This window comes from Anas platyrhynchos, chromosome 4 (assembly GCF_047663525.1).
Source record: "Anas platyrhynchos isolate ZD024472 breed Pekin duck chromosome 4, IASCAAS_PekinDuck_T2T, whole genome shotgun sequence".
Taxonomy (NCBI): Eukaryota; Metazoa; Chordata; class Aves; order Anseriformes; family Anatidae; genus Anas; species Anas platyrhynchos.
This window is the reverse complement of record NC_092590.1, coordinates 64083018-64095652: the sequence shown is the minus strand read 5'-3', so window position 1 is coordinate 64095652 and position 12635 is coordinate 64083018. Positions and strand designations below refer to the sequence as shown.

At 40.8% G+C, this 12635-nt stretch overlaps 1 protein-coding gene across 4 annotated transcripts in view; it reads right to left on the bottom strand.

Annotated features, from left to right (window-relative positions):
• Positions 1-12002, bottom strand: part of TAPT1 (transmembrane anterior posterior transformation 1) — a 38762-nt gene extending 26760 nt beyond the window's left edge. For 2 of the 4 annotated variants that reach the window (XM_038178311.2, XM_038178312.2), the window contains exons 1-2: positions 4331-4449; positions 363-429 (exon numbers count right to left, since the gene is read on the bottom strand). In XM_038178311.2, the coding sequence (XP_038034239.1) occupies positions 363-429; positions 4331-4340 (77 nt within the window). In that variant the 5' untranslated portion in view covers positions 4341-4449. Of the gene's footprint in view, positions 1-362; positions 430-4330; positions 4450-7098; positions 7230-11677 lie in introns of those variants that run through there. The other 2 variants (XM_038178310.2, XM_027457344.3) reach the window with 2 other exon arrangements.
• Between the last annotated feature and the right edge of the window lie 633 nt (positions 12003-12635).

The following is a 12635-nucleotide window of genomic DNA, read 5'->3' as shown; positions in this document are numbered from 1 at the left end:
TAAAAAGCTTAAGGCTCTATAAATAAAGTACAGCAGGGGCTATGTTTTGTTTCCAAGACACCCTATTGTAAATTGGGCTGAAGTGGTACACAGGCGCTCTATATGAACAGCATTTTAAACCTATTAAGATCACAACCAATTTCCACGGGGAAGTGAAGTCGTATTCAGAAGTTTACCTACCATAAACCCTACTGAATCAGTTTCAAGTATTGGGTATTGAATATTAAGTATTGGCTTCTCCTTTGAAGTATGTAGGTTAACTTAGCTATCCTATTCATTTGTAATCAGTCTTTTTTACTGATTACATGACGATGAATTTGGCCAATAGCATGAAAGGAAAAAGAAAATCAGGATTTACTCACCAAGGAGGAATCCCTGTGACACCACATTCCATCCTATAAAGGAAGTGAAAGTGCTCTTCCCTTCGGTCTGATTTACAAGAAAGAAAGAAAGAGAAGGTTGTAATGTTGCTACACTATGCACTGTTACGGAAAGGAGAAAGGAGTACTTTCCGAGAGATTACTACAGAAAATACTGAGTGTACCTGCCCTTTTTGGTTGGTAGAAAGTCACATTGGCAAAAAAAATGTTTGGGACTAAGTGTGCAACTGAAGTTCAAATTCATTTATGAATAAAGTCCATAATGAGAATCCCAGTGGATCTTTTTTTCTCTGAGATGCTTTCTTCCTACTATTTATTTCTTGAAGTAATGCTTTTTTCATTTATTTCCTACTGAAAAGTGTACATCTATCATTTCACAGGAGGGCAGTGGGAAATTTAAAAGGCACATATAATACCTGTGGTAGGTTCAAAGTTAATGTTATTGCTGACAAAACCTAAATTCACTTATTTCAGGGAGAAGGCAACGTAATAAAAGAAACCACAGAACACGTATTTATAATCTGTATTGCTATTTCAACATGTAAGAAATGCAAAGATCTTCCCAATTGTTCCTCATGTAAGAGGAGTCACATACTACACTATGTTTTCTTGAGAAAGCTAGAATTTACAGGAAATCTCATTTTCCACAGCAAAAATCCTTATTTAGTTTACAGACAAGATGTAAAATGTCTTAAAGTGGAATTTTATTGGGGCTTTTATCGGAGTTTCATTAACATACAAATTTAGCCTTTGTATCATAGTGATTTTCCCATGAGAGCTTTTACTAGTGTGCAATGTATTTAAAAAAATAAAACACCAAAAGTTAGCTTTATAAAAGCTTTTCAAAACAAGCAGAGATATTAATCTGCTCAGAACCTGAGGTTTAAAAAAAACTCTCGTTTTTAAAAGATAACTGTACCTTTCAACTGTGGGTACAGTTAATTTTAGGAACCTATTAACAAGAACTAAGTCTGAAAAGAGCTCTACCAGGTCCACTTCTCTCTCTCTCTCTTTCTCTCTCCCCCCTTGTTCCAAAGCATGTGCTTTGAAGTTGTCATATATTTCAATAAAATGAGCTTATGTGTAAGATTCAAAGCGCAGAGTTTATAGGAAACTTCTTTCCACTGCTTGGAAGGAAACAGAGCTGTTAGAATTTTTTATTTTTGTTATTTCTGAAGACTGCTGATGTAATTTAATTTTGTGAAGTGTTAATTTTTGAAAGAGCACACTACTCTTCATAGAGTAGAGCAGTAATGAAGTGTTTCACCTGCCAAAACCACCACAATCTGATGATTCAGCCACTGCCAGTTTGACTGCAACAATTTAACCTGCAGCTTATAGTTTACTTCATGACATAATCTTGGATTCTTCTCATTGAAGTTTTCAGTAGTTCTAAAATATCTGTGTTAAAGCCAATATAGCTCTGACAAATACGCAGAACTATATTGACTCAAAATGAAAGATCCAGTGATGAGGAAGGATTTAGCAGTCAGACTGAAACAAGTTATGCTGTCTAGGTAGAAAAATAAATCAAACTTTAAGATACACTCTGTTCTCTTAGCTTTCTTAGATGGGATATTAAAACGTGGAAAAGGTGACAGTGCATTGGCCCTGCATTTAAATAAGCACTGCACACAATACTATAAGCAGGAATTAACCCATTTTACATAGAACGTGTTTTCATTGTTTGGAAGAAATAAAGGGTAACAACCTTGTTTCTACACGGAACAGAGAGCAAAGAAGTTATGAGGAAATAGAAATGAAGAGTGAAGTGGAAGGTCAACAGAACACTCGCTGCTCAATCATGTCACTTAGATGTTGAGAAAAAAGTCAAGATGAAGGGAGGAGCACTTTTATTTACTACACAGAATGGAATATGATGTGGCAGGTTCAAAAAACACCTAATCCCACCTCTCAGCACTTACTTGACATTTGTGAAGAAGCATAAGTTCAGAGATAACTAGCCACCCGCTTTCTAAGTACCTTTTAGAATTATAAATGCATTTTACCTACTGACCTTTATTTAAACACAAAAATAAGTTTCCTGAGCTAGAAAAGCCCCAATCATTTTTTACCGTAACAAATCAAATCAGCATAACCAGGAAGAAAAACAAGAAAACACGCAAATAAAAAGCAAAGTGCAGACTGAGTATTCAGAAATAAGAGTCATATCTGAAAAAGTTTCATTACATACAATAAACATCAGTTGTCAACTTTTCAATAGAAATCCACCAGCTTTAGAACATTAACGACTTAGACAAAGCTTCCAGTAGTGAAGAGGTAAGTGAGATGCAAAGGAAAGATATTCCATAAACTTTTGAAGAAACTGACACATGGGAAATTGTTTCAAGAATTCCTACCAAAACACAACCTTCTTAATTCAAGATGATCTTAGTTTTACTGAATCTTACCTGGTAACACTTTAAGTTAATATATTCAAGTTGAACAGAATAAATTCGGTTCTGCTCTGCCATTCACACTAAGAATATCATCAGACAACCAGACTAAGTTTTAGCACTGCAGGCATGTGTGTGTGGTCTTCTAAATCCCACTTTCTTCAGTAAATTAAGTAACAGCTGAAGCCAGCAACTGGTCCACCAAATTTTTAATCATTATTTCAGAAAAGCATAAAGTTCATTTGTCAAAAGCAAAGCTGAGTTTATAAATGAGGAAGAACACTTTGTAAATTGAAAAAAGTAGCTAGAAAAATCTAAATAGTATGCTAAAATCCATTATCTTTACCTGAATTTTAATATTTTAGCAATAGCATCCATGCAGATATTTACAAATTGGCACATAATTTGACTTGTCATCATGTGAAAATTGAATAGCTGCCATATGGTTCTTTACACAGCTAGGAAAACTCTTGACATTTTGAAAATACGCAATTCAGCTCAAAATTAACACCGTAATTCCATATGTCAGACTGCCACCTAGTGTCTGTTTGAAGCAGCACTCAAGTTCAAAAGTTTCAACTCGGGACAATACTTTAAAATAGTATTTTTTTTTTTTTAATGCAACTAGACATGCATTTTCCCTAATCTGAAGATACATCCTGAACTATGCATTGAAAAGCACTTCACATATAAGAGATTGTAATAATGTAAATGCAAGTGGTTTGATTAAAAGAAAAAAAGAATCAGCAACCAGTAATCAACTTTTTAAATCAAGTTTGAGGAAATGAAGAATGAAAACCTTTAAGTTCTTATTTATTCAAGGAAAAATTAAAATATCAATATAAAGACTCCTATCCTTTAGGTTACAGTTAGGATTGTATCACCAAGCTTACTTTAAAATAGCAAGTTTTAATCAAGGAAATCAATCGTCCCATTTTTTGGTAAAACAAAATGCTATGAATTAGTGACTTCCTTAGTACCATTCTAAGCAAAACAGTAAAGGGGTTAAAACTTAAATTTCTTAATGTTATTCTATCTAGTCCCATCCCACTTACTTACTTAAAAGATTCTTTTAAAGAATATAAAAAATCCATTTTATACAGGAACCCCTTGAGAAAATATTACTGGGGAAATTAGAACTCATTTGTTGTAAAAATCAAATTTTGGTTTCAATATCAAAGAGTCTGTCAAAATACAAAAGGCTGAGTCATTAACTCAAGACTAACAAATCCCAGAACACTATTCAAATAGACGTTAGTTAAATGAACAGAACGACCCAGAATAAGGTTATGTCTCTGCCCCTTACTAACCTGAATGTGCTTAATGGGTGTTGTTAGCAATCTGCCATCTGAAGGGAACAACATTCGAGTTAGTGACTGGTGGTAAAGCTTAACAGTACCCCACAAACACTGTTGCTTTGGCTAGGTTAGAGCAAAACTTCTGCTTCGCAGCAGAAAAAGTCATTAGTAGATCAAACAGAACTGAAAGACTGTAAAGTTAAGCAAGCAGATAAACATTTAAGTGTATCAACTCCTTCCTCTTCAATCAACTTACCGTAATCCATAGCAAGGCAAAGTGATGAACCGGAACATTGCCAGAAAAACTCTCAAAGGAAGCAGGGTGAATATATACAGAAAAGCATCCAGGCACAAAAAGATTCCAAAAAACATCAACTAAATTATAAAAATAAAACAGATGTTAGTAGTTTATACAGAGTTACAAATAAAGAATTATACTGTTTTATGAAAAATACATTTACATATTACTTTAATTAACCAAATAAGATGAAAAAAACTATGCAGTTAGACTACTCAGCAAAAATTCTGCTCCACAAGGCCCAAATAGCAAAGAATTTTACAGACTTCCCCAATTCACTGAATCTTATTGAACAGATGAATTGCACTTAATTACTGCAGCTCATTTTGCAGTAGTGACTTTCCTGTAAAGTTAGAAATGTTAATGTTTTAACTTTGGGGGGGAGAGGGGGGGGAAAAGAACCGTAGAGCTGTGTGTACATATGCAAAAACATTTTCTGCATGTGTTCTTTTTAATATGTCTTCCTCCCTCCAAAAAAAAAAAGTTTTACCTACTTAGCTTTCTATTGCACACCTAATTACAGCTCTGGTAGTTTTCTCCTTCAGAAAATATGCACCTTTCTTTCGTTAGAAGAGGAATATAAAATATGAAGAATCAATTTACATACTCGCCCTCAGTTTAAATGCTTCTTCCTTAACTCGTAAGAACAGTTAAAGCCATTTCACTATAGCCAAAAGCCAAGCAACTCTACCATAATTATACTACACCTGAATTCTCCAATTAGAAAGCTGATATAACTGTCTCCCCCCAGATGATGTTCCTTCTTTATGTGCTTTCTGATTTGATCTAAGATTAATCTGAATGAGACTCTGGGCACTTGTTGATTTTCCTAATTGTATTTCAAGAAAAGTTAGGCACATACCTAGCTAGGCATATTAACTCCTGATTTTGACTTTAAAAGAATATTATGCATTTTTTTTTTGTTTGTTTGTTTTTTTGTTGTTGATCAAGAAAATGCATTTTGCAAAATAAACTCAAAGGTTATATGTAATAATAGCAAGTTAAAGAAAATCAAATATTTACCTAATATCAGAAGGTAAATTTTATTCCAGTTTATTCTCACTCTAGCTTTTTAGGATGTACATCCCTACTCTCTAAGTAAACCATTAGGTAGCAAACAATACAAGTCATTAAGAAAATTCTTGCCCTCCTTTCCTACTCATGTTTCGTTTGAATGAAGCAATTTTGAAACTCAGTCAAACAATTCCTACAATAGGTGATGGTCTACACACTATTTAGTTTGCTTTCTAGGTGCTCATCAGCATACTTTTTCATTTTTTTCCAGTGAGTATTATTCAATTTGATACAGTTAGAATGAAAGCTAACTTGGACTATGCCCGGGCAAAGAACATTTATTTCATAATCTCTCTGTAAAAAGATATTGATCACCTTTTAGATATCTCTGCTTATTCCTTAGTTTCATATTCTTTCATTGATATTCAAAACAGAGACCGAAGTCTGATTTACCATGCAAAAAAACAAACAAAAAACAACACAACAGTAATTTGACCACTTATACCCTCAACCCTGTTTAAGCAAAGGCCAACAATCTTGTATGTTCTTAAATGCTTTAAGTTTTGTTGGAAACCTATGGTGATGATCTTTCAGAATAGTTTCTGTGGCTTGGAGACTACACGTAGTAGTCTACATAATTACAAAGGAGATGGATATTTACTTCTGTAGAGCCAGGTCTCATTGTGACCGAGGATTAATTTGACAATGCTGAAGGTGGAAGCAGGGCTCTGACAAAAACGAAACCTACTCTCCCTCCCTCCTCGACTTCTCTGTATGTAAGCTTTCTACTACTCTAAGCTATTCAGCTACCCCTCCGTCCTCAAAAACTCTGGATTTGTGAGAATATTGGCTGAGCAATTCAGCACACTACCCTAGCAGAGAACAAAACAGGCAAGAAATGTGAAGCATTCACTGCCAAATTATGAGCTGATTTACATTTCAGAACGGTGCAACAAGCTCATGCAAAACATGTAGTGCATATAAGGTGGGAGACTGAAGTGGGAGCAAGACTCTTCTTTCAACATTAGGCTTACCATATTTCTCAAAATCTAGCGGTTTTGAGAAATGTAACAATATTAACTCTTAAGGTTATGGTAACACTGTAACCTACACAACCTTATTACCAATTTGCCTTACTCTTCAGCCCTGAGCATATTCCTGCTGCCTCCCAACTTTGACACCCTGTCCTACAGGGTTCCAAAAAGGTTACACCAGAACAAAACTCCCTTCTACGTTAGAGCACTGCAATTGTCCCACTGAATTATATTTAAGCTACCACAAAGGAGGTGGCAGGAATGCATCAATCAGGAAGAACCACAACACTGGGATAGAGGGAGAAGGAAAGGAAGGTGTCGTAAGCAGTGGCCAGAAGCAAAACAGAAAGCTATGGAAGTCAGAAAACTTCTACAAACTCATCTATCACTGTATTTTCAGACTGGAAAATTCTTTAAAACCATTGTTTTCCTTTGATTGACTATTCGTTGAAGATCAGTGACATTTTTGAATACATCACCACCTGGACTTCCAAGCTAATTACATCAGTCTCTGCTAATAGCATCAAGTGTCCATTAGCTGAAAACACTGAAAATTAATCAATGCAGATGTGCAATTTTTTTTTTGAGTGAAGTGTTTGAAAAACAAAGATTCCTTTAAATACCTTCACGTAGCCAATTTAATCTCGAAATTAAAAGAAATCTTAAAGACTACTTCACCTTTTCCAGTTCTTTTGGTATCCGCATGCACGTGTATACTCGCTCTCTCCGCTCTGTGTATTTTGCTTCATTGTGTTCAAGGAAGTAGCCTCTTGTCAGCTCAGCACTGATGAACCTCAGCAACGAAAGATCTACATTTGGGAACACACACAAGCAGAAGACATTTTAGACATGAACTCCACAGAGTGAGAAGGCTCCTGTGCTTCTGTTCCTTGCTACATGCTCCAGTTCCATCACATCTAATGCAATAGGTTTCTGCTAACAGCAACTAGAATGTCAAATAACTTGGTATGGAAGGAGCTATGAGAATCGAGTCCTACTCCCTCCCATTTCCTGATCGCTTCCCAACAAGCAAAATAAACTGCTCTGCCCAGCCAATCGTTTTCATCCTGCTTCTCCAAAAGATTACTAAAAAAAGCTATGCTGAACGCTGTGTATCTAATGGATCTAATTCTTATCATACTGAGTGCTCTCCTAAATTACTGAGCTTAATTTTAGACTTTTAAAGTTATTTTCTTTCTCAGCAACATTAGCAGCTTGTTCTTTAAATAAAGAACACCTCCTGTAACATCATAGCATTCATAGGTAAGCGATTGCAGGTGATTCAGTACACAAACAGTAGAGGTGTCCTGATCGTTTGCTTATCAGATAAAAAGCCCTTCAAGACTGAAATGCAATCAGGCATATACAATAGGTCTTCCACATTTTAACAGCTGTAGATAAATAAACTGAAGGCTGACCTAAGCTTCTAATCAAGCCATATGGCTTTAAAAAAAGGACAGAACAGCCTTTCAACAGTAAATAAATCACAATTATGAAAGCTCAGGCTATCAGCAGCACGAGAAAGTTGAGCTTACAACACTCACTGACAAGTTCTGAGATCAGCACTTCCCATCTGTAACACTTCACAAGTGACAGGAGACTACACTCGTGTTCAAAATTTCTGGTTGTTACTGGCATTCAAAACCAGACACTCCCAGTGCTCACACAGCATCTAAAATACACATATCACTTATCCAGACAGGTGAAAAGCAGCAGTGAACTTATCATGGGGCAAGAACACGCTCACCAGCAGCAGATTCAGACTTCAGTGAGTTTTGGTGACTGCTGCAGGGGGCCTTGCACGGTACAGTACCCCCCCCCCATTTGTGGTGAGGAGGGTGAAGGGAAGAGGCTGCACAGCACAGCCTTAAAACAGCCGAGATAACAACAGCTGCTAAGACAGAACACAAGCAGGGATGGTACGTGTGAACAGTTCACCCCAAAGTCATCACACCAAAGATGATGACAACCATCAGCTGGATGGAACAGTAGCCAAGAAATGACCACGAGTTTTAAGGCAAAGAAGCAATCAGCTTGAAAAGAAGTTTAAAAGCCACAGAAGAGGCAGGGGTGTGAGCCTGCCTTGGGTGGTGGACATGTGATTAGAACTTCTCAGCATTACAAGCATCTTGAAGTTTGCAGTGGTATATTAACATAAATATGTACTGTTAGTAACTCATTGCAATCATTATTTGCTTTCAACTATGTGAACCAAACCCTGTAAGGACTTGTTTGGCTGGTGTTTGCAATAATTTATGTAACTGATCCCTTTCTAGTAGGCTACAGCTACTGTAACCCCTAAAAGTATTTGTTTTAAAATAAACAAGCATGTAGTTCAGTGAGTGGAAAAAAAAACAAAAACTAATATTGACATTTAAAGCTTCAATCAAAGGTCATGCTAGTGAAATAACAGCAGAAGTTCATACCACTAAATGCTTGTTCAGATTTCAGCCAAATTCATTTTCTATAGTCCTCCTCTGTAACATCATCATTTGAAACTCAAGAAAGAATTGGGAAAAACAAAAAAAAAAGTTAACAAAAGATAAGTTTAGGTATGAACATCCAAATTAACTACTGTGGTAACTGCTCAGGTACATTTTCTGACACCACAGACAACCAACTTTCACTAACCTAAAGGTAATGCACCTCAAAACCAACACAAGTTTCCTGCAAAACCAATATTGACATACGGGCAACCACTGTGGAGTGACAGCTGAGCTGTCTGTTCCCACTTCCCATTACCTCACATGAACTGGTTCATTGGCTTTGTCGTTGAAAAACAGATCATTTTCAGTTCCCTCCACCTCACTTAACTTCCACACCCCAGACACTCCTCACGACCGAAGCTGATCAATAGAGAAGCTCCAGACTGTGCACGCAAACACCCTCTCCAGAGACGGGATGTGCTGAAGCAGTTGCCCAGCCACCTCCTTTCCAAGCACTTTCTAGCACCCAGCATCAGCCCTACTTCTGTGCCCACAGAGCCATGGAGCAGATCAGTGCTGGCCCCATAAGAAAAACACAGCCAGCAGAACAGGATGAGACACCAAGGCAGGACAGAGCAGTAAATCACCTGAAAGAGGTCTTAAATCTGCTGTCAAAGCATCATTTTCTGTTAAATGGAAGAAACCGCTTTAATTCCTACTTTCAATTTATTTAAATTTCCCTCCTCTGCAGTCAAAAAGTTTTGTCCTAAGTTTAACTGTTCAGACGGCATAGTCTAAATGCTTTAAGTATTCTCATTCATCTCCCCATGTCAGTGCAGAGAAGCACAAGCATCTTCAAAACATTAAAGGCCACAGTTAATTTTTCAAGGTAAAAAGATAATGATTTACCAAAGGCATACTTCAATGCATAGCGACACAAGGGATAACCATTAACCAGAAGCGGAGAGGAAAACTTGTGCAAATGTAAAATCCACTGTGCCGCACAAATTTTCTGTTGAGAAACAATCAGAACATTAATCCTAAATGCTAACAGTTTCAGGCATTCACTTTGCTCCTGTCAATCCTAAACACACACTTCTTCCATGAACACTCAAATAAATCAAGACCAAAGCAGCACAATACCTACATTTTTGAACTAGTTATTTTCTTCCCCTCCAGACAACTCCTCTGTACAGTATCTGCCCTGCTGTACCATCTTAAAAGAAAATCTACTTCTGTGTACTATGAAGTGTAACGCTACCAGCAAAGATGAGTTAGAATTTTTAGTTGCTATATCAAAAGCCTGTTCCTCCAATGTTTTCTTGAAGAATCAGAGTACACCAATGGCTTTTAATTATTTTTTAAAATTAAGATCAACTGGAGGATTATTCGTATTTTTTTCCCCGCATACCGATTTGTTTGCTTTAAAAACAGTTCTGTTCAGCTGTCTTTCAGGAACATCACTGCGCATCTTGACCATGTTTTGCCCACCACAAACCAAGTCACAGCATTGTAACCAAGCCAGCTCCTTACAACTATGGGAACTGCAGCAGTTTCACCACCAAACCATGCGATCAATGATGCTATGACATAACACATCAAGAACAGCCATAACACTGTTCAAGCTTAGACGGAAACCATTCAATCATTGCTAAATGATTTAAGCTAATTTTCAGTCACTGTTTTTTCCTCTTTTCTATTTCGCATGCCCTGTGGTGTCACATTCCAGCCAATGGTGAGGCAGACAGCTTGGAAATCTGAACACTTCTGTGAGCACTCTTCACATTTCCAGCTAACCACTCTATTAAGCATACGGTGCTAAAAAAGTTGGTTGCAAGTTTACCAACATCAAATCTACCTGGCCATGTCATTTACATGTCATTTATCTACAGCACAGATGCCAACCAAGTCAGTTAGATGACAATTTTTACTTTTTATGAACGAGGCAGGGCTAAATTTCAAAACCTGTTTGATGGATACCTAGAATAATCAGTTCGAGTATGAATGTAAATAAAGGCGTGTAGCGGCCGCTGCTGTCAGTCTACTTTCTGTTTTTCCCTGTGAAGCCATTAGGTAGTAAAACACGGTCAGTTCAGAAGCCTTCTAACAATCCGCGTAGGATTTCAAGGCTCTAACAGCACCGCTACTTTCAGCAGCAGGGGAAAAGAGTATTATGTTGGTAATTACGCGTACCTAACGAGCAGTGTTTAATGATGAAGCGTGTTTTGTGCCTCAAGAAGAAAGCCAAGTGAGCGTGCCCCAGAGCCGAGGTGCGGGGCTGAGGGCACAGCACGGCTCTGCCCTGCGCTCCCTGCCCTCCGGAGCCGTTCCTCAGCAGGCTGCAGGTTTAGCAGCCCCATTTTTAACTCCGGTGCGAAGCTTTCCCGTTACAGCCACCTTTATAACTTAACAAAGCGTCCTGACACCGATCGGTGAACGCGCTGGGTGAAACTTCAGCGTGCCCGCTCCTCACTTTGGACACGCCCGTGTGGAGATGAGGGCGGGCAGGGCGAGCGTAGAGGCTGCACTTAGCGATGGGGCCGAGCTGGGTGGCCGAAAATAAAGCAAAGCGGGCAGAAAGGGCCTCAGCCGCCGGCTCAGCCCCGTTCCTTTCCCTCCTCTCCTCACGGAGCCGCCGCCCAGCGCGGCTGCCCGCAGCCCGGCGCACTTTTTGAAGTCTCTCGCCCAAGTTCGCCAAGGCGGCCGGCGGCAGCGCCCTCAGCCTCAGCCCCGCCGCGGCTCAGCCGGCCCCTCAGCGCGGCCGGGCGGCGCTGCGAGGCGCCGGGACGAGCCCCGCTGGGTCCCTCCCCGCTCCGCGCTCCACTGCTCACCCGAGAGCCCCCGCTTCTTCTTCCTGCCCCGGTCGCTCTCGTAGAAACCCAGCGTCTCCGTCCGCTGCTGCGGGGCCGCCTGCGGCTCGCTGCTTCCCCACAGAGTCTTGGGCTCCCCGCGGCAGCCTTCCTGCTGCTGGGGCTGCTGCTGCTGCTGGGGCTGCTGCTCCGGGGCGCCGCCGCGCCGCCCTTCCCCACCGCTCCCCGGCGCGGCGGCGGCGGCGTCGGCAACGCCGGCCATGATCGCCGCCCGCTCCGCGCTGGCCGCCCCCGGGCCCCGCGCCGCGCCGCGCCCCTGCCGCTGACTCATCACCGTGCGACGGCGGCGCCGCGCGGCCCGGCCCGGCCGCCGCTACACAGCCGGGCGCGGGGCGGGGACGGGGGCGATGCCGGCGCGGCGCCATCTTGCGCGGCCCCGCCGCCCTTAACCGCTTGCGCGCCGGCGGCTCCTTCGCCTCTTCACCGAGGCTGCCCCCTCCTGTCCGAGTCTTCCCCTCCCCACCCCCAGCTGAGGGCCTTTGAGTCTGATTCGGGTTTTATTTATATCGTGGGGCGGGAATAAAGGTGGTTGTGTGAGGGAAGAGGTCTCGTGTGTCTTCTTGTTGGTGTAAAGGAAAGGTGGCGCGGGCTCAGGGGCAGCAGTGCAAAGCGACTTTGAGGTTATTCATCCACGCCGCGCTGCACAAATAAAGCCGTGATTGGGGAAGGAGAGCGAGAGGTGAATTATTAACTGTAAAGCCAACAGGGCTGCAGTGTGCCTGTGGGACCTGACCTCGCACTTCAGGTCACCGGCTTGCCGTCCGTGTTTGTGCGGCGCTTTGTGCAGGAGGCCTCTGAAAGGAGACCCGTCTGTGAGCCCTCCGGTGTGCAGGATGGTGCTGCTGCGGTCATCTCATGTGCCCAGGGCTCACGGCAGCCCCCCAGATCGTGGACCACCTGTGCCATGCTCCATGAGACC